Source organism: Opisthocomus hoazin, chromosome 6 (assembly GCF_030867145.1).
Source record: "Opisthocomus hoazin isolate bOpiHoa1 chromosome 6, bOpiHoa1.hap1, whole genome shotgun sequence".
Lineage (NCBI taxonomy): Eukaryota > Metazoa > Chordata > Aves > Opisthocomiformes > Opisthocomidae > Opisthocomus > Opisthocomus hoazin.
The window spans coordinates 60,819,137-60,841,644 of record NC_134419.1 but is presented as its reverse complement, the minus strand read 5'-3'; the positions used below and the strand labels follow the sequence as shown (position 1 = coordinate 60,841,644).

The following is a 22,508-nucleotide window of genomic DNA, read 5'->3' as shown; positions in this document are numbered from 1 at the left end:
TCTCTCTTTTCCTTCCCGCATTGATGAAAAGGACTTATCTAGTTCTAAGCATGCAGTATCCAACATTATCATAGATCTCGCTCACTCAGTATCCTGCCTCCAAGAACGGGCAACAGCAAGTGCCTAAGCAAGAAAATGAGTATACACCAATCACATGGAAATACTTTTCAGAAATTTTTCCCTAATCCCCCAGCAGTTTGGCATTTGCTGAATGAGAAGTTGTACCCTTGAATTTAACAGCTGGTGATGTAGTTTTTGATGTAGCTGTAGGAAATTTTATGAGAATTCCTAAAACATGACACTTGCCACTGAATAGGTTGCCTGCATTTTGGACACGACAGCTATTCAGTTACATGAATAGTGCTACAGAACTCAGCAAGACAATGACACTCCTGCCAGAATACTTATATGGCTCTTAAGTAGCTTTGCAGCAGGACTGATAAACAGGAATAATTTTAAGAAAGTTACTGCTTCCTATTCATCTTGCAAGGGGATCTATTAACACTTTGAGAGGTCATGCTTCAGAACATTTCTTCTATACTGTTAAAATTCTAAGCTAACAGGATCAGGAAAAGACATTTTAAATACATTAACAGCCCTCTAAGCAGCTGCTAGTTTTAATGAATCCTTTCTATATGGAAAGAACAGGAAGATAAGAAAGACTGTAAATTCACAAAACGTAGCATTAATCAGGAACAAATGCTAGCAAAGCTTTTTCATCTTAGGTGTGACAGACTTTGGGTAGCTTGTCAGGAACAGTGTTATGGGGGAAGTGCATTTGGCAAAGTACATCTGGGCATATCAATCAGCATATCGAGAGTTCATACAACTTCTCAGACAGAAACAGATCTTCAAATGAGAACCTGTGGAGAAAGCAGTTCCTGGACAGTTACATACAGCTGTGACTATATATTGTGCTGTTTTTTAGACAGCTAACTTTTTGTAATATTTTACTCTTATTTAGATCCCCAAGTTAGGGCATAAATAGTGGGAAGGCTTTCTTTTGTCTGTATATGGTTAGCTCGATCAGGAGGCGAGCGTCAAAGTTCTGTCAAGACTTAGAAAAAACAGACAAATTTTGCCAGAGTGCACAGTTGTGATAATACAGCAATATATTGCTGATGAAAAAACTTACACTAGAAATACGTAAACTAACTCCATTTTCTACAAAGGAATAAAAGGCTGAAAATTTGACTCTTACTATGACACTAGTGAAAAGGGGGTTTTAAACTTATTCCAAAGTTTGTTTAATGAGCCAAGCTCAGAAGAAAGTTAAATCACTAAAATATACACTAACACACTTAAACGATATTTGAATGTGAATGATTTAAAGAGCAAAACAAGGCAAGCTGAAGACAAATTTGGTAGATCAACAAGACTTCACAGTATAGACTTTACAAGTATATACATCTTTTTTACCAAAAACTCCTTGTTTAAAATATACAATGTTAATGCTATTTTCTAAATGTTGTAGATAATACCTAAAAAACAAAACCAGTTTGCAATTCGTAAAAGGACTTACTTTGACTGTTGACAGTTCTTCAGTGCATTAATACACTTGCCTAGAATCAGGAGAGAAGTGTTTATATTTCCACTCTCTTTCAATCTATCACCTTCATTGCGGGTCTTGGTACATCTTTCTGAGCCAGCAAGATCACACATTGACAGTCTGAAAGCAGATAAGGAAAATTCACTTTATTTACCTTAGCACACGCACAAATTATTACCTTTTAAAGGGAATCACTTTTCTTAGAGGAAGAATTTCTTGATCTTCATCTGCATTAACCCTTCCACGCTTTTCAATGTTGCTTCACCAATTAAATTTCAAACTACTTCCTACCAAACCCTTTCCCTTTCCTATTCCCCCCTCTCTCTTCCTTCTGAGGGCTTACATGAGTTCAGTAGTATGGCAGGGTAGCAGAACCTTGTGCTGAACATAGAGAACAAGATACAGAACAGCATTGCAACCTGCTGGTTTCAGGTAGAGGGCCAAGTACTGTACAAGTGTAGGAAGTGGGGAAACCACCATACATGCATGGGCCTCTACCAGGGAGCACTGGGTGTATAGTGCAGTACCAGTACACCAAGATAAAAGAGAACTGACAACGTCATTGCAAAAGAAAAGGGGGACTCTGCTCTGAACTTACTCATTGATTCGGGTCACTCGTGGTGCTCCTGCATCTTCAATTTTTAGTATCTTAACTGTGAATATGCTGTGACTAAAAGGAGAAGTTTAAAATCAGCAGAAAAGTGATAAAGTAGAACAATACCTTCAAAATATTTTTAGCCTCCACAACATGTGTTCAATAGGGTGTTGAATCTATCAACGTACCTAGGTATATACTCTATCAGATACAAAGTTTTAAAGAGATATTTATGTAGCACTTTTTTTGCTTTTTCCTCAGACATTTAGATGGAATAAAGCTAAGTGCTTTTGCTTGAAGGACTGTATTTGATAAAATGCTGTTAGCTTTTGTACATGTTCATCTTATTGAAGGACTGAATCCTTTTGGCTTAAAGCATTGGATCACGTACTACTAAGGATTTTACAGCCTACTGTAGGTGACCCTGCTTCGGCAGGAGGGTTGGACTAGATGACCCACAGAGGTCCCTTCCAACCCCTACCATTCTGTGATTCTGTGAAGGATGCCATAACTGAAACCTAGATATCTAGGCGTTGTTAAAGCCTCTTGCCCTCCTAAAAGCCATAAGCCATATTTTAGATTCTCCTTCCTCACACACAGCATCCTATAACCAATGTTATTCAAAATGTTTCTCACCTTCTGCTGGAGCAAGTATTTAGTTTCGTGCTTGCAACACTCTGGTGTTTCAACCCCAGTTTTAGCAGTCTAAAAGCTTCTTTAGAATCAGAAATCTGAACCCACTGCAGATCTTTAGGAAAAAGAAACATGATAGTCTTGTAAATATCATTATCAAAAATAAAGAAGGGATTAGGGGATAATGTATGCACATCAAGAATAATACATTTACTTGAGACGTATGAACATTTTACTAAGCCTGCTTCAGACAGAAATCACGTGATGACAAATAACATCAGGATTCCTCCTTCCATGGGAAAGGAAGGACAAGTGTTTCACCGTTTCATCCTATTAGCACACTATAATATGTTCCATCCAAATTAAGTGAGCAACCTTAGCCTGAGCACTGAAAAGCCACAAGGTAGGGTTTAATATGAGCATAAAAAGCGCTGTGTTCACATTAATTAAGGCAGAGTTCTACCTGGACAGCTTTTTTGTTTTAGCTTGTGATTTGGGGAGGAGGGATTAATCTGGACATCTTTCAGGGCCATCAACTGAAAAAGATCAGTGAGGAATTTTGTCTGTAATACGATGACTGTATGTCATCTTGGTATGTGCTAGAGTAAATACTTACAACCCTACTAACAGAACTTCTAATACAAACATTATGGCCTCTGTTAAAGTAGAGGTTACCAAAATTGTACTAGCAAAATTACCAGCTGTGACCAAGAAAACCATTAACTGCATTTCCTCAATAACAACAGTCTTACAATTCCAAGCTTTATAAAAAAAGATCATGCTGAAGCACAGCTCAAAGCAGACTATTTCCTACTTCACACATTTTCTAGTCTTTGAAGAAATTAAGGAATTGGGTTTATCGTCCAGCTCAGCTTATTGAATCTATAGTTTGGCATATGAAAGATAAAAGCAGCAAGCCAAGCACCTACAAAAAAGCCTTTAATCTAGAATTGGTGTCTTGATTGTCCAAAGGACCTGTAACAAATCAAACAGGTTTCAAACCCTGTTTTTTCCACATCCAGAAACAAACACTGAACTGTTATTTTGAGTACTGTTCAGTCCCTGCCTCTCCAACCCAAAACGAATTATATCACAGCTTTGATTAAACTAGAGTACTGAAAAATGTAATTTGTAGTCAGACTGAACTTTCTCACATATTCTCTGAAGTCTGTTTCTCTATAGAAAATACTAATAAAAAAAAAAAAAAGAACTGCTGAGCTAATTATAACCATAGTTAAGAACTTTTGGAGTCTTTTTTAAAAAATGGAAAAAGCCAACCCATTAACAAATTTGTCAATTTTTTTCAATATTTCTCCCATTTCAAAGAAATATCAAGGCAGTGGAGCGTATGCAGGCTTTTAAGAGTTGCAGTCAAGAATAAAGAGCAAATGCTATTACAGGTACAGATATTTCTATGTATGCAGATTACTTCCTTCCATATTCAAGGTAGGCATTTCTAGTGCCACAGTGAATGCAGCTAGGAGTTTTCTAATCTAGAAAGAAACATTATTACAGGAAGACTAACTTTTCAAATTGCACATTTGACAATTTGCAATGTATTCTAATCACCTTTTACATAAGAACATCCCTTGATGTCTTGAGCAAGGCGCAGTGTTTTTCTTTTCTTGTCATTTGATACAGGAATCAGTAGATCATAAAAACATTCATTGTAAATCTCGAAAAATGAAACCCAAACAGAAAACTTCACGTAATTTTTCAGAGTTGTGCTAGATTGTTCTGAGTCTTTTAAGAGTTCTTCCAAATCTGCCAAGTACAAAATATTTCAAGTCAATATAGGCCTAGTAAAGTGAATTTCACTTAAAAAATTAATAAGTGAAAACTGACAATACAGCAGCCTTCTAAAATGCACTTACACCAGACAAATATGCATTGAAATTTCCCTGCTCTTTCTTAAGTGTCTGGAAGTCACATGCTTACCCTACATACTTGCAAGAGACACCTACTCTACCACTTCATTTTCCACTTGCAAATTCTATCAAACACATACAGGTTCATCAGAATTATTAAAGTCTCTCCAATATCTTTATAAGACAGAATTAAACTGACAAATACACTTCATTCTGACTTTTTAAAGCAAATGTAGTATTTAGGTAGTTTTTAAATGCTAGAATTAGGTTTATCTAATTACTTACAGGTACTCTAAAAGCCTGTCAGGATACCAGTATAGACCTAGCATAAGTAGTACTACTTTTCCTTGCTATGGTTTTATCTCATTTAATTCCTGTTCAGGTATTTTTCTAACCATTTTACCTTTGTGTTTTCTGCCCAGCTAACTTGCTCACTATCCAATTCACAGGTATATAAAAATTCAAACTAGTCATTTTATTATTAACATAGGCCAGAAGTCAGTTATTGACCTTAAGAAAGCTTCTTTGCCAGCTCTATTGCAATTCTGTAATATAAAACATACCCTTAGAATCAACTGGTGCTTTGTTGTTGGTGCTATTTTGGTGGTCTACCTACAAAAGAGAACAGATACTTTAAGGTATATTGTTGACAGGACATCACCAGTGCACCACCAGTTACTTTAACAGCTGTATTGTCGTACCGGACAGGAATACAGCGTAGTTGCAATATGCCATTACAAAGATCCTGCCTACATATCATGCCTATGTCAATGCACCTGTACACTCCTATTGAAAGGCTTGTTCTTACCTTAATACTCTTTCCTGATGCTTCCCTTACACCGGGCCCTATCACAGTATATGGCATTTCAGCTTGCTGAACAAGAAGAAAACTAGCTATGGAAAAACAGGGGGGTGGGAGCCCACAGAGAAACAGGCCGATTTAACAGGATGATTTTCAGCAATCCAACTGCAGTTTACACATTACCCAACCTGGTGAATCTAGAGAGTCTTGAAATTTATTATTGGTATTTTGCTAGTTCAGGATTCCGTACGTTACAGCTTACTAGGTCAACCCTCAGAAACGAAGGTAAGCATAGAACACTGGTTCACTTAAAAAAATTAAGTGAGCAACTTCCTGCTTCATGATACAGGCTGTAGAAACCTTTCACAGTTGAAATAAAGTCTAGATCTTTGAAAGAGAAGGAAAATTTTCTTCTGTTGAGCTCTTAAAATTAAAAAAAAAAAAGTAAACTCTAGCTGTAGGGGTTTGTTTTATGAGGTTCATGTATGTACACTCTGTTCCCAATCTCAGTTTTGTTTGGTTGAGGTTTTTTTAGGTACAGAACTGCAAAGAAGTGCAACTCCTCTACTAAAACCAATATGCTTAAGAGAAGAAACATGGATTAAAAAACAGGTGTGGTTTGGGTTGGGGTTTTTGAATGTTTTGTCAAGAGTGTATTTCATATAAAGCTAGGATTCCATAAAATGATCCCTGATATAGTTAAATATTTATGTAATCAAAACCTTTAGGTTTAAGCTTTACACATATAAAACACCCACCCATACCTGCCTCTGTTGAAGTAGATGCAACCTTTGCCACCAAATTTATAATCTGAAGTATCGTTTTCATAACCACAATTCTAGAAATTAGAGGGGACATATACGTGTATTCAAAACACACGTGTGACAGGCTTTTGTGAAGTCCTTAAAGACTGCTAGAGCTAGATTTAACATATACCTGTGCTTTTGAAGTATTGAAGACTTTTGCTGCCACCTGCCTTCCACACTGGAGAAGTCCAGTCAACCAATTCATGAATAAAAATTAAGGTAACAGATACATTCCATCCCACAGCAGCCAGAACACCCAATTATAACCTAGCATACCACTAGGGAGATGCTTAATTCTTTTCATTAAGAATAAAAAAAGCACAATAATCCCTTTCTGGTTCCAATTCCTAGTATAAAAAAGAGCATATACTATTTCATTCATTTCAGAATTAAAATCACCAAGAAAAAGGTATGCTTATACGAAACACAAATCCCCCATAACTGTAAACAGCTTTAGAATTCCAGGCAACTCATAAAACTGAAGTGTATTTCTGAACTGCACAACAGTGATCTGTTTAAGAATAAAGTCCAGCAGAAAAACATTTTAATTCAAATCTTTAGAAGTCCACTGGCTTTATAGCTCTGCTGTTTACAAAGATTTTTTGCTTCCTTTGAGGATATTTGCCAAACTAGGAAGTGGGGAACAATCTCAAAATCATCAATTTATTCCAAGTATCCTGAAAGACAGTAAATTGTTTATAGGAGCAGACCTACTAGCATCCCCACAGAAGGGGAGACTATTTGCATTCAGTCCTTATTAAGCACCAGTAACCTCAGAGGATAAACTATCAGGTGCCCAAGCTGTAGAATAAAAAACTTAGAGTTTACATCCTATCAAGTATTCAGCCACAAGACAGAAATCCACAGAACAGGGCTCATCAGCTCTATTGCTCACTTTACTGCTAACAGCAAAAAGACACATCCATGATTAAATATAGACAGTTTCTTCCCATTGAAAAATCAACAAGTTAACATGGAGCTATCTAAAGATGCATGTACTCATCAGTATAGAAAGTGCTCCTCTACCTCTTTTGTTAGACGAAGTATGGAATTTTTAATAGCAGTTTCTTCTCTCACTTGATCTTTAGTCAGCTTTATGTAATCTCTGCACCGATGGGGTTTGAGATCCATTGCTGCGTATAGCTTTCCTTGAAGACTTTTAAACAACATATCCATAGTCCTTGGCAGAATACCAAGGTCATCTTCTGTCCCTGAAAGCAACATGCAAAAGAAAGATCTTAATTATTACTGTGAACAAGGTATACATTTATATGAAGATACACAATTTAATCTCCTGTCATACATGAGGAATTTGTAGGCCATTTATAGCATCGCTATATATAAATATATATATTTATATATATTAAAAGAAACAATGGCTTTTTTGTATTCTCAAAATGCTCTAATGACATTTCTGTTACCTTGAAAGGTATTTGGCTTTCAGCAACAGCTGAAAGATGCTCTACCCCTTAGACAGTAAGGGGCATAACATAAAACAAAAACTGCTGGGGTATTCTGCATAAACTTATCCTTAAGGGTGGGAGCAGGACAGGAGTCTCAAACAAACCACAACCTACAGATATTTAACAGAGATTTGCAGTTTTTTCAATCACGCTTCATAGGCTGCCTTTGCTCTCTCAAGGAAGCAATCTTGAAATACAACTGACAACTGATCTCTCAGCTGCAGTCCTGTATTAATTCCACAGACCCTACAAAAAAAGCCCTAGAATACTTGAGAAGACTTACTCCTTTCCCTGTCCCAGAGTCAAATAAAAGCCTCAGTGCACACTTGATCTTTCTGAATCCAGGTGCAAATTTACAAAGGGTTCACTTAATTTTGATTCCTAAACCATAGAGAAGGGAGAAACTACTGTTCTGTCTCAGGCTCCAACAGCATCATCTTCCAGTCTCTGATAATTTCTCCAACTCCCGAGACAGACAGGCTTTTACCAGTTAGACCACTAGCTGTGTTGCCCAAGTCCAAACCTACGTAAAATCTGGTTGGGTCTCAACCACCAAACTAGTAACCAAATAACATATTAAGTTACAGTACTGTTGGACTACATTTGTTTCTCCTCATCTCCTCTCTAATCATTTTTTATTTATTGTAGTGCCACTTGTAATTCAACTTAACACAAACAAAGTAACAGTCACTGGCAAACAATGAACAGTCCTAAAACACTGCTTCATCTTTAAGTCCTTTGTCTTTTACTGAATACAGGCTCCCAAGTAATGCCAAATTAGAAAGGCTGTATTGACAATACTGGGAATAACAGAAAAGGAAATCATGGCACCCAGTAGGCAACATTCCGCTCTGCCAGTTCTTATCACAAGTTGATAGTTGAGTCCTAAAAATATAATACCATGAAAAGTCTCCGGAGTCTGAAAAGACATGAATCAAGAATTCTCAAAAAAAAAACAAAAAAAAAAACACCACCAAGAAAAAAAAAAAAAAAAAAAACAACCAAAAACCCACACCACACAATATACCCCAAACTAGTCAAGCATGGTGGACTGCTGTACACTTTAGGAATTTTGCTTTTTGTTATTTATCTACTATTTATTAGGACAGGAAAGAGCATCCTGTTATTGCCCCAGGTTAATGATAACTGAAAGTACTGGCAGTAGTCTTTAGTTATAATCCACCTAACAGAAGATCACTTAGCAGACAGTGTCACTTCAATAAAGATCATTTTCATATGGCACAAAACTCATTGTCCTTCCGCTACTTCTGTGTATAAAGTAAGTAGTATAGAATCTAGAACTGCCATTTCATTATAAAAGTTGTTTCCACGTGAATCAAATCACCTCATTTGTTAAAACGCTTTGAAAACTCACTAAAGAATGACATCTGACCAGAAATGATATTGAGCTTTAACAGTACAGAAACAGCGCATCAGGAGACAAGGATATCCTAGGATATTATTGATATGCTTAAACTTGAGACAAGACAGAAAAACTTGGAAGTAAACAAATGTATTTCAAAATGTTTATTCTCTGCCTATAATAATTGAAACAGACTCAAATACTGTTCCTTGTTTGAAGACAGCAAACATAAGACACATATGACCTTATAAAAATAATAAAAATTAACAAAATACTAGTCTGGTGTAGAGTGACTTGCACACTTTTCACATCCTGTTATATAGAAGATGTCTTTTCCTAACTTCCCCTCCTCCCTGACATTTTAGATACTTGGAGGAAGAAAGAAGTGTCACACACACCTGGTTGAAATTATTACAGCCTTACAAAGCAATATCACCATATGTTTATGTAAACTCTGGCAGTAGCTCTGCCTGTTGGCAGTTTAGTGATATTTGTTATAGACAGAGACTTTCAAAAGCTATTTATTAATATTCAAGAGAAGCCAATGTACAGGCCCTACAGTTAAAATAAAGAAAAAAAGTTATATTTCTGCTAGAACTAATGCTCACTTTAAAAAAAAGGAAGTTCATTCATAGAGAACACATTTCAGCTCATACCTTGGAACGTGTAGGTTTTCCCAGCATTTGTAACACCGTATGTAAAAATAAGACGATTGTATCCATCTAAGAAATCTTGCACTGGTTGCTTCATGGTACCTTCAAAGAATTCTTCTTGAGTTGTTTCAGGTCCAAACACCTAAGCATTACCAAGAAACATCTTTATTTTGTTTAAGCAATCATTAGAGACTTTTAAAGAACCTTTCAGACTCTATATAATATTAAAGGCTATTGATAGTTTAAAATCTAGTTTGCTTGGTATTAAATAAGTTAAACAACTTTTTCCAGGAATAAATTAAAAATATTTAAAGACAACTCATTTACTCGAGAAAAAGTGAACTTTTGCATCATCTGTCCAGCAGCCTTTTCGCTTAGGCGACTCCAAGAGTTTTTGGGGTGCTTCAGTACAACGCTTGTTGAGTCTTCAAGTGAAACGCACTCCTATTAAAAGGAAACAGAAGCAATGCAGACATGAAAAGGGTATAAAGACCTCAGCTTACAGGAAAAAAAACCCTCACACATTTGAAGTATTTTTAAACTAAATAAATGTCACACCTGCAATTCATTTTCTCTTTCCACCGATGTAAATGGCCTAATACGCAGGCAAACTTGTATGTGTCCCTTAGGCTCCAAACTGCTCCTCTTAAATTAAAAGAGGAAAAAAAAGAAATTAGAAATTTGACTAGATTCTTTGTTTGTTACCTAGCACGTTAAGGCAGTTTTATTTTCACGAGGCTATATTGAACAGGTTTATTTGATGACATGGGAAGCAAAAGTAATTTATTACATCGGTTTTTACAAGCGCTTAGGCCCCTGCAGAAGTTCACTGTGATAACTTAGAGTTAATAATCTTGCAGCACATATATACATGCAACATTCAGGCCAACCAGAGATCAAGCATGAAACCTCACAAAAACACTATGATTAAGCCGCTCTGAACCAGCAATTAGCCTCATTCACAGAACACTGATGCACCCAATAAGGTACCAATACAGTGCCACACAACTTAGTCCAATCCTATGTATATCCTGCAAATTAAAAACATGCTAAAGATGTTTTTCATCTTATTAATGAAAGGACTAAGCTTATTTAAAAAAAAAACAACAAAACACAAAACATGCAAAACATTAAAGCTTTCTTACCCAGCTTGTGTCCGAGTTTGAAGAAATAGAAGAAAACTCAGTAGAGAGATCTGCTTTAATATCTTCCACATTTACTGGTCCTGTTCTTTGAGGTGGTTCAAAACTAGCAACATAGGACGGTCTGAAAAATCTCTCATTATCCAAGGTCGGTTCCATCCTGCAAGATAAAGCTATTTTTTGCTCTCTGATCACATAATATAGAACTTCTGAAGTCCCTTAGAAGACAAATCAATTTGAGACCCATTGCTGCAATTTCTTTAAGGAGAAAGCTTTCTCCATCCTATTCATAATTTACATAGCAAGTTTCTGATAGCTGGGGAGAGGTTCACATCATGACAAAACAAGAACTGCCATTCTTCTTTCAATGACAGAGAACTGTTTACCAGGGAAAAGCCTTATACATATACCACAACCTTGCGAAAAAACCATGACTGACAAGGAAGATATAGTTAAAAAACACTCAAAGAAACAATCATATTGTTCCATTTCTCCATCATCCCATTACAGTGTCCATTTGGAATAAAACCTCATTGCAAGAGTAACCCAAACATCATGGTTATCTCTATGGGACCTCATATATGTCGGTATTATAAAGATAATACAATGTAGCTTAACACAAGACAGAATTCAGAAACATTCCAAAGACTAATTAATAATTTTAGCTGTGAAGGGGACACCAGAAAATTAGAAAACCTCATGCCAGAATACAAGTATTGCTTTTTAGTAATTTAAGTAATTTTACAGATTAGCAATTCATTTATTAATCCATAATTTAATGATTTTTGTGCATCTCAGAATCTGGGCAGTCAAAATTTGCTACAGAAAATGGAAGTAAATTGATTCAGTGTTGATAGTAGACAGGTAAATTTCAACATACTCTTTAAAAAGTGCATTTTGTTTAAAAATATGAGTATATTTTGTCTGCAGTTTAATCTATTGTTTTTCTCCCTGTGATATTATAGATGTGACTTTGTAGCTTTTGTTACACATTTAGTTTAAAATAACTCATTGGGCAATTACTCATAGACTATGGCAGCAAGCGTTCTAGCAATTAGACACCTATCACATAGCCTCCTACAGTTTTGAAGCTTTGGACACAATCATTCAATGGTCTTCTAACACTACATTCCCGTGTCTACAATACAGCGATGCATAGGCATTGTCCCTCGTAAATACTAATAGAGGACACACAGTGTTAGAACAATGGATGGTCCAGGTCTGGTTCGAAGCCCCTTTGCTCAGGAAGAGTGTTGCCTATTAAGCAGTCACAACATTTTTGCTCCCCCCCAGCATAAAACCTGAAACATGTCTGCACTTCAGTGTCAAAACACTTAACCGTCCAGTCTTCCTATCTAGCCCGTGAACAGCAGATACAGAACTTCACAAGGCTAGACAAATGTCACCAAGCTGCAAATCAGGCAGAGCTATACACAAACTAAGCAGCAATGTTTACTTTGTTTCTTCTAATCTACGGTTTTAATTTTTGTCAGGCAACTGTATGAAAACCAGGAAAAACTCAGGCTGAAATACTATCACAGCTTGAACGAACACTGACTTGTGAATAAGCTGCTACTGGAAAGAAACATACCTGTGTTGTCACGGTCTAGAAGTCTTATTCATCAGTTACACAAAGTCACACTGCAAAACTCTTATCAGACCTTGACAGAAAACATATTTGTTAGATAACTGACATTTTAGTTGCTTTAAATAGAAGCTTAAAGTATGATTTGTCAAGATTATGCTCTCATTCTGTGCCTTTTTACGTAAGGGGCAAAAGACAAACATTAAGGTACGCACGCAAGGCTGGAACTGAAAGTCTTTGTACGAGCCCAGCACTCGGACCAGGAAGGTTCAACCAGTGGCAGCGTGCAAAACCCGAGATGCAGACTGTCCATCTGCTCCCACGTTGTGTCATGCAGCACTGTAATTACCTCAGACATTCTGGCGTGAACGGGTATGTTGCGGGCCTGCAGCCACTAAAAGGTACTCGCATACTGGGATATGTCATCGCAACTCTGCTTATCGTGACAACAGAGTCTGGAGCCGCAGGCACTCCAGGAGCAGGCACCCAGCGTGGCAGACCCAGCAAAGCACGGTCACAGCACACACACGGCCTGCAGCACTGCCAGGCAGCACCAGAAAGGGCTGAACGGGCTCCAAACCGCCCAACGAGCCTGGCAGCCTACATAAGACGTACAGCATCAGCCCTTACACTCAAAAAAACTTAAAAGTGAAATCTTCCCTCTGCAAACATCAATCTTTCACTTCACGGCTTTACGCTATTTTGCCCTTCTTACGGGACCCCGCCGCACGGCTCTGTCGGCAGCAGGGGCGACCCGCACGCCCCACAGCGCTACTGAGAAGCTACCGAGAAGCTCCCACACCCCCCGCCTGCCGTAACGCTGGCGACCACCATCGCGGCAGGCAGAGGCGGGCGGACGAGGCCTCAGCACCGCTCCCCGGCCCGCAGCCGCCACCCCCCTCCCTCCCCAAGCGAGCAGCGCCGCATCCCGTGCGGGCTTACCCGAGAGCCTGCGCTGCGCCGGGCAGAGGCAGGCAGGCAGGCAGGCAGGCAGGCAGCTCAGCGCAGCTCGGCTCCGCTCCGCTGCCCTCGCACGTCCGAGCAACCGCCGCTCTCTACCGGCACGGCGCTACCGGCACGGCCGCGGCTTCTTTTCAAATCCAGCCAATGGCGCCGCGCGGCGCCGCGAGGCCTTCTGGCCGTTGCTGCGGCGAAAGGCTCGACGGGAGCCGTAGTCTTGGCGGGGCGGGGCCGGCCCACCGGCCTGGGCGGCGGGAGGCTGTTTGCTGAGACTCCCCTATCGCACGCACCAAGAGGTGCCGGGGCTGGGGTCGTCGGCGGCCGCGGGACCTCGGCGGCTACAGGAAGGCGCTCTGGCCTCGCCGGGCCTGCCCCGTGGCCTGCCCTGGTCTGCCCGCCTCGCCGTCTGCCGAGGCCGGGCTTTGCCTCACTCGGGTCTGGCGGAGGGAGATGCGTAAGTTGAAGCTTGCCGATACTGCGGGTGATTACAGCGCTGCTGTTTCCGCGGGCGTTGTGCGGGCCGAGGCGCGAACCGAGGCTTTGAAGCCCGTATGCAAAGGGAATAACCGCTGTTCGCAGGCGGCGAAAGGGAAGAGGCCGGCTGAGCTGCTCAGGCCGCAGATGCCCTGGTCAGAGCAGGGATCGGCAGAACGGGGAAGCTCCGGATTTCAGTGCGGGCCGTGCTTGTTCCTGACCCTGCGTTACAGTGCTGGCAGAGTGACAGCTGTGGAAAACAGTTAAGGTATCTTCGTTTAAAGCCTTCCTCAGGTGGAAATTATTGTTTGGTACCAGGTTTGCATGATAGGGATTTAATTTCTTAAACAGCAGTGAGAGAAATCCTTTGGCTTTATTTACAAAACACTGTTGTAGTGCCAGACAGATCATCCTTTTCTGTAATGTCAGGATATGGAAATGTAGAGGTTTTGGTAGCAAAAATCACCGTAAGTTTCTCTTTAGACTCAGACAGGAATTCTTTGAATTTTAATAAGGAATGTCTGCCTGTTTTAAATTGAAGTAAAAGGAAAAGTCACTTGAAAGTAGTCAGTAACTACCAAAACCAAACTTTTGTCTTTCGTTTGAAGAAAAGAATGCCAGCTAGTGCAAGCAATTCTATAAAAAAATAATTTTACACAGATCCTGTATCAGCTGCTTTGTTGAGGTTGTCTTTAAGATTAAATCCCATCTTTCTTTAAACAGAGGCTTTGTCACATCAATAGAAGATGTGTACTTGATTTTGGTTTGGTTGCAGGCCATGTTGCAAGAGTTGGTCTGTTCTAACAGCAGAAAATGATGCAACTTTGAATTTTAAATTGTTTGCCAAACAAAACTGTAAAGCTCTTGTAGACGTTTTTCAAGACTGGGCTAACTTTTAAAAGTGTCTTATTTTCTATCCTGAACAGAACAGTGAATTCAAACTACTGAATTAATTTAGTGCCAAACCACCTTTTTCGTACCAGGAGGGGACTGAGAATGGCTCTCAAAGAAAGGACAAAAATAGCTCCTGGGAGCAAACGTGAAAGCTGTTCTCTTCTATTTGCTGGAAAGGAAGACTGAAGATCTTCTCAGAATATTTTGCAAGATATATTCCGAAAAAGGTTGGGGGCTATTTCCTGCAGAAAATTGTTCGTGCTAAGTTGGGGCATAACAAAGCTCATGGTACAAGCAATAGTTTGGTTTTGTTTGAATATTAGATTTCTGAAACTGTTTTTACAATACTGCCCCTGCTGCGTAATTTAAACTAGTATCTCAAAGGACTACCATCAAATTCCTAAAAGAACAAACTAAAACAAAATCTAACGCGTGCTCCTAGCCTCACACAAACCATGATGAAGAAAATATTAGATCAGAATAACCAACCCAGCCTGTTTTGGAGTGGGAGAGGATGGAACTCCATCTATGTAAATAACGTTTATGGCTTTCCACCAAGATAGTCTCCTTAAAGTGGTTTGTGCAAGGACAGCCAGTTGCAACAAACATATCTGCTGCCAAAACTGTTAACTCATTTGCCCCTGAAATTTGATTATGTTTCGTTTCAAATTCTATAACTTGTGGAGCAAGATTGCTCCCCAAGGGGAAAAGATTTTTGTTGTTGTTGTTAGAACTCTCACCATTACCCTTAGAAACTTATGCTCCCCATATTTGGGCTGGGATTCAAAAGTTGTGGATAGTCTACTTATCTGAATGATGAGTTGATGCCCTGTGAAACAGCATATCTCAGCTAGTTTTTACATTGCTGTCAGAAGTAATTAGAGACATAGTCAACACTGCTGGGACTTGGCCCAGCGTCTTTCAGCACATCTGAGCAGCAGCCAAACCAGGACCGGCTTCTTTGTACTCAATGCACCTTCCTCAGGGAATTAACAAAGTACTTCAGTTTCCCCTTGGCAGCCTGCTGTGCTTCCCCATGTCCTGACAGCACTGCCTTCCTGTCCCGGTTGGAGGCAAAGTCTTTCTTGTGCAGGGTTTGTTTGGAGCCAGCTGGCGAGAAAGCTCCCGTTCCTTGTCACAGAGGTGTCTTTGACGAAAACCGTGCATTGCATTATCTTCTTGGTAGTCTGCCACGTCAGCCCCTTTTCATCCCTATCTTTCAGGGCAGTGCTTGTCATTTTTCTTGTTATTTGCACAGTCCTGTGGATGCATTTCACACTTCCTTTAATATGAACCTATGTAGTGGTACCCTTACTGTCCCACTCCCATCGGTTGCCTTCAGGTGACATTATTTCTAATGCATATACAGCTGATTTTATGAACTCATGACTTTGTAGGCTGTTCATTTGCTTATTTTTCTTTAGCCATGGGGGTATGTCTTCCTTTATAACCTCTTTTAAGCAATGAGCTTCTTCAGGCTCGCATTTCCCAGTTCATTAAATGCAATTTTTCTATGGCTGACTTTTGTTTCTTTACCTATTTGCTTGTTTTCTGCTCATCCCTCCTAAATCATCTTTTGGTTTTCTGTAAAAGTTGGTATTGTGTTATCTGAAACAGCAAGACTAGCTTTAAGGTCACACACTTAAGAGAAAAATGGCTTGGAGTTGTCAGTCTAATTTTGTGTTTCAGCATGCATACGTTCAAGCTTTCCTTTGAACCGAGCAGCACAGAGGCAGTCACCTGAAAGCAAGCAATGTGCACATTGCCATCCTGTGTAAGTTGACTAGCACAGCTGTCCTGGTTTTGGCTGGGATAAAGTTAATTTTCCTCCCAGTAGCTGCTGTGTTTTGGATTTAGAATGACAGGAATGTTGACAACACTGTTTTCAGTGGAAGAAGTCCCTGATTTCCCCGGCTTGGGAGGCTTCACCCTGGGGACAGGTGATGGTGTCGGGGGCCTGGAGATTGCAGTGGGGCTGGGTGGCAAAGGGCAGCTGGCTGGGACATCGAGGCCGTTTCCCTGGGGGACAGTGAGGCTGCTCCCTTGAGGTGGTCTGGGAGCATAAAATACAGTCTGGAAAATGAATCATAGAACCCTGGCATAGACAGGGTTTGAGGAGCACATGCCAGCGTGAGATAGCCAGCCAGGAGCCTGGGGAGGAAGGAGGGGATTGCTGATGGGCAGCTGGAGGCAAGCCCCAGTGCCTGGTGCTGGGCTTGGGCCTTGATGCTTGGCCTCTGGCTGCTTCCCAGGGCAGGGCTGGCTGCTCCAGCAGGTAAGGCATTGGGGTTGCCTGTGCTCTGTCATCATGGTTGTTTAAAAAGTCATTCACTGAGGAGAGAAGCAACAGGGGCTCACAGCTGGAGACATGGTTGTGTTAAGAAGGCTTGTTAGGTACTGCCATGTATGTGCTTCTCATAGATGCAGTGAGGTCACCTCGTCCTGTGTCAGTGTTTTCTGCAAAGAGAATGTGCTACATGTGCTCAGCATATTGTTTTTAAATGTTCGTAGCTTCCTTTGAAAACCTGTGCATAGTCTTACATAGGAGAAGATTTGAAATACATTTACTGAGATGTATTTTGTTCACTTTGCATAACTCAAGATTTGGTCTTTGGGAAGAGTGTAACTGAGACAAAAAAAGCTGCCGCTGTTTCTTCCTGCTTCTTCTTCAACTGTCTGGTTATTCCTTCTGTCCCTCTTTGAATTGTTGCATAATTTGGTGATGACCTAAAGAGATCATTTCAGCTGTAACCAGCCTTTTAATCTTGTAATTAAACCAAAAAGTTTCAAAATCGATTATTCTCTGTAATACAATAACATAAATAATCACTGTTTTGAAGGTTGGATCCAGTATTTTGAAATCATAACCTTCTACCCCTCATCAACAGGCTTAGAACGTATCTGAAGACATAATTGTGTGTCTTGGATCATTATGCTTACCAGGTGTATGAGTGTTCTAAGGTTCTCAGGTTAATTTGAACAGCTCTTTCATAAGCGTGTGTAATCAAGTGCTTCATAGTGATAGTGTTCTATACTGGCTCTGGCGACTAAACAGCTGTGAATGGCTTGGATACTCTGAGGCATTAGTAATGCAGTTAATTTTTTTCAGTATTAGTGTGCTGTATATTTTCTCCACCCACCCATATTTAAATCTTTGTTATTATGAACAGGAAGCTTTTCCAAGCAGTATCATTAGGGCAGTTGTACTTATGTTTTCCTAATATAGAAGGATTCTTAACCTCACAGGGGCTTTTTAACATCATCACAGCATAAATGATAATAAAATATGTTCCTTAAATGTTTCTATGATATACCCTACTCATTTGAACTGCCAGTTTGGAGTAAAATTTAATAGGCTGTCAAAATGAATAATAATTGTGAAATATTTTGTGTATGTGTGTGTATATATATTTATATATGGTTTACTACCAGAGGAAGCTGAAGCTTTACTAACTGGAGGGCAACAAAAAATCTACTGTTTTTTTTTCTTCTGCACTTTCTAGGGTCTTTCTGTAGCGCTGGCAACAGATGCTATAAGACCACTAGTGATGGCAAAGTATTTTGCTGCTTTATTGCTGAAAGGGGCTGGAGCGTTTAGACAAGAGTCAGCTGGTCAGGCCAAACAACACAGTATCGTATTAGTCAACATAACGGTAAAAGTGGCCTCCGCTGGAGAAAATGGTAAGAACTGTTTTCACATTATGACGCGAGTATTTGTCCTATAAATGTATCAGCTGTTTTGTCTTGACTGATTCATAGTTATGGAGTGAATAGAGTAGTTATTATCAGGTGTTCAAGATACATGTTATGAATAGTAAAACAATTGTTTAAAAAGTACACAAAGGGGTTTTTTTGAAAGTGCATTTATATGAGAAAAGATGACTACTCTGAAATTGTGTGCTGTCTTATTATTTTTAAGAACAGGTCTGTATAGATGGCTTTTCCATACAACTGGCTGCTAAATAGAGTTTCTGGGGCGTTTGTGATGTGCTCTAGAAAATTAACTCCATCCCAACCAGATCCAGTACACTGTCTCACTTAGAGCTGCAATCATGCTGAATCGTGTAAACCAGGTATTTTTGGGCTACTGGTAAACACATAATTGGAAACCTTGACAGAGAATTCACAAGCAGAAGAGAGAAGATCGGTATTGGCTAGTTGTGTAATATCTTCCCTCCTAGTCAACGTTATACCAATGTCTCAGGACATACTGTTGCAAATGGGTCTATGGCTGGGATAATAAATTGAATCCTGTAATTAGAGAACTTGGTATGAGTTTTGCCACTGTTTTCACATAGCCAGTATCTTGCATCTCAGTTTTCCTATGCATTTCAAGTCCTTATGTCCTTTGGACATAAAAATGGAGTAGTATTGTTGATACAGAAGAACAGATACAGTCCCGGAACATTGGCTGCTGCAGAAAATATTTTTTATACGTGCTGTCTATATTTCATTAAGAGTATTTGAATGGTGTATTCAAATTTGGTTTGGTTCCTTGAAATGCCTCCCCCTCTTTTTTAATTTCTAAACCTGTGCCTAAATTCTGCAAATATTTGCATAATGTCTTTTTAGCTCCAAGTCTGGCACTAGGCCTGTTGCCCCTTTTTGCCATACATGATTTTAATTACTTTCTTTGCAGACAGTGTGTTAGCATGTAACCTCCAGGTTGAAAGCTGGGGATGAATTCCAAATCTTGTTAGTAAAACTTTATTTCTCTCCATGTGTTGTTGATTCTTTTTCAGTCATCCACAGAGCTGTATAAATACAAACATGGGTAACTATAATCTGAAGGTAAAATCTCAGGATTGACTTTCCTCAAATGAAATGTATGTTTGAGTTTTATTTCAACTGAGGTTTCAGAAGTTTTATTTCAGTTCCAGCTTGCTTTTGGAAATTCTTCATAGTGTAAGAAATTCAAGCTTTAATCCTTAGGATTACTTTTTTGAGACTACTGTTCCTTCTTTGGTAGTGTTATGTAATTTACAGGCTGTAAATAGCTGTCTAATGGTCCCGGAGCCCTCAGAACTGCCCCAGAAAATTTTACCTAGACATTCTGTTGATACTTAGATTCTCAACTGTTGCTCTGTCATCTTACTAGAAACTTGACAAGATAAATAAATTGGAATATGAAGTCGATATGTATCTAGAGTAATGCAATTCCGAAATAGGGAAACTGGCCAAGATGCCACGATATGTCTAAATGTGTGTCAGATATATAGCTGATAGCTGAAGAAACAGAAAGATTTCCACTAAAGGGATGTGTGTGTACATACATATATATATAAAAGTTCTGTGTAGAAGCCAGAAGGCTGGACACTAATGTGTTTCAAAAATGTAAGGTGCCTCAAGAAGATGTGGTTCAAGAGCAAGAAGCTTACTGCTTGAGTAACATGGGCTAAATCCAAGGAGCAGGATATGTTACAGTGCAGCCATTACAGTATTTCAGTGTAGTATTACTAATCTTTCTTGCTCTGACACCCAGGACAGAGCTGCTTTGATTCTTGGCAAGTGTCAACTGTGTGTCTTGACCTCAGAAACTAGTGCCGTTCTCTGACATTATCGTTCCTCAGAATGTTGTTGTGGCTTTGGGCACTTGGAGTTTCTCCTTGAACTCATGAAGATATGATTGGAGTGGGATAGTCATGCCACGGACCTTCAGATGTTTTAGCTTGGGCTTCCTGTAGAGCCAGTGGAGAGAAATGCTCAGAATAGTTTCAGGCCTAAGTTAAATTCTTGTTCTGGAAGTGCAGTTGTGCTACATGGTACAGCAAAGCAATGTGAGCATAACCTGAATTGTATCTGGAGGAACCTTGCTTTCTTCACTAGCCTCTTAGTTTAGGTATCAAAATTAATGTCTAGTATTGGATGAAACAGTTATCCTGCAGCTTGATAAAAGGGCAAGGAATGAACATTTAGGAAACAAATTTCTTAACCAGTGACTTGTCTTTAAAAGACTTGAAAGTAATGGCTCTTTGACAGTAGCACATGGCCCAGGGTATTTCCTGTTTTGGTCTGAGCTCTTTTTTTTCTTTTTAGCTTATGTTTTTTTGGTATTTCAGGCTGGGCATTGCCCATACTGTCAGAAAAACAGAAGACAGGGAGCTTAATACATGCTAGACAACTGCCCTGCATAGAATGAAGTCATACTCCTGAAAAGAAGAGCCTGTATTTGTACCATGCAGTCAGACTACAGTGCTCCAAACACGTGCTAGGACAGCAGAGGAGCAGGCAGAAATGCTGGTGGGACAAAAGGGCAGGGCTGCTTCTCTTCTGTTAGGCAGTCTTAGATTGGCTACATTGCTCGTGAAGTTGCATCTTTGGCAATTCTTCAGCAAGGAGTCGAATATGCAGCTGTCTGGATTGCAGCCTTTGGGCGTATCCAGACTTGCAGAGTTAGAGTATTTCCAAACGTAGTTCAACATACAGTTCTCAGTTCGATGCTGCCCTGCCTGACGTTGTCACACCGTGCTGCAGCCAAGTATAAGCAGAGTTTTGAAACAGGTCAGGCTTCCTTACTGAAAGTTTGCTCGGAGCTGGAATCTGAAAGGTTTCCACTGCAATGATGAGTGTTTCCAAGCACTGGCTGATCTGACCTTCTGTAGTCAGAATAAACCCCATTTTGCAAAAACTGAGATGTAATTGGTAAAATTTCATTGTTAGTAATTCAGTTTTGTGTATCTGAATTTCCCTTTGCTGTTTCAACATATTCCAGGATCTGACTGCAGTTCCAGTCAGGTGCTTTTGTATAGTGTTGCCAAGTGCTGTCATGCTATCACACTTCATCATACATGTGGGCGCACTGAAGAATGCACACATTTGTAAAGCACCATAAGATCTTCCTGGGTGAACAGCATTATAAAATGAAGATAATTATTCCAACAATTAATCCAGATATTCTATTGTGTAAAGAACTAAAACATGCAACAGTTTAGGGGTAAGGGAGGAATCCTTTTATTTTACGGATAATATTAGCATAAAGTTAGAAATTAGTTGTTCTCTAACTCATTTCTAACTGGGTGACTCATGCTCTTGGCAAATTAATTATACAAGTGACTCAGAAATAGATGCTATAGTTTATTATTGTTTTAATCCGCTGGCTATTGCTGTTACAAATAAACATGCGGCTTGATTTCAGGTATAAATAATGTAGCTATAGCCTGCAAATAATGCCACAGTGCTGCCTGAGGATGTTTTACACATGCCATATTTTTTTTATCTGATGTTTTGTTTTCAGTTTTAGGTGGATGGTGTAGCTAGCTGCTGGGTGTCTAAAGCAGCCATGGCCACTAAGAATCTCAGCAGCGGACTTGGGCAAGGAAAATCTAATGTGGTATGTATTTCTTGCCATCCAGGAACTGTGATTTATTAAAGCCTCTTCGCAGGAACATTCCTATGGATAAACTTTTCGCATCAGAATTCTTAACAAATTGGTTGATGAATATTATTGAGATTGATATGGGGATGATGGGAAGATCCATGCCATCTTTGCTTGGGATGGATATAGTATGATATTGTTGTCTGTAACCCTCTCTCTGTGTTTTATCTTTTTCTCTTTCCGCCCCCCTTCCTCCTTGTTGGCTGCAGTTTGTAAGGTGGTATCACAACACAGGTCTGATCTGATGAAACCACAACTAATGCCAATGCTTGCCGATGATGGGAGGAGAACACAGACCACAAACTTGGGATTGCTGGCCTCTTATTAGGCAAGTCTGTTGCTCAGA

The 22,508-nt window shown here is 39.6% G+C and overlaps 2 protein-coding genes across 2 annotated transcripts in view; one reads left to right on the top strand and one right to left on the bottom strand.

Moving 5' to 3' along the window:
• KIF20B (kinesin family member 20B) overlaps positions 1-11,033 on the bottom strand; it is a 40,981-nt gene extending 29,948 nt beyond the window's left edge. Inside the window, exons 1-10 of the mRNA XM_075424189.1 lie at positions 10,878-11,033; positions 10,291-10,377; positions 10,060-10,176; positions 9,736-9,874; positions 7,280-7,464; positions 5,209-5,257; positions 4,347-4,541; positions 2,781-2,892; positions 2,148-2,219; positions 1,523-1,669 (exon numbers count right to left, since the gene is read on the bottom strand). Of these exons, the coding sequence (XP_075280304.1) occupies positions 1,523-1,669; positions 2,148-2,219; positions 2,781-2,892; positions 4,347-4,541; positions 5,209-5,257; positions 7,280-7,464; positions 9,736-9,874; positions 10,060-10,176; positions 10,291-10,377; positions 10,878-11,033 (1,259 nt within the window). The remainder of the gene's footprint in view (positions 1-1,522; positions 1,670-2,147; positions 2,220-2,780; positions 2,893-4,346; positions 4,542-5,208; positions 5,258-7,279; positions 7,465-9,735; positions 9,875-10,059; positions 10,177-10,290; positions 10,378-10,877) is intronic.
• A 2,610-nt stretch (positions 11,034-13,643) lies between these two features.
• Positions 13,644-22,508, top strand: part of PANK1 (pantothenate kinase 1) — a 49,000-nt gene continuing 40,135 nt past the window's right edge. Inside the window, exons 1-6 of the mRNA XM_075423409.1 lie at positions 13,644-13,873; positions 13,999-14,161; positions 14,820-15,014; positions 18,291-18,468; positions 22,022-22,117; positions 22,372-22,490. The gene's annotated coding sequence lies outside the window, so the exon portion shown is untranslated. The remainder of the gene's footprint in view (positions 13,874-13,998; positions 14,162-14,819; positions 15,015-18,290; positions 18,469-22,021; positions 22,118-22,371; positions 22,491-22,508) is intronic.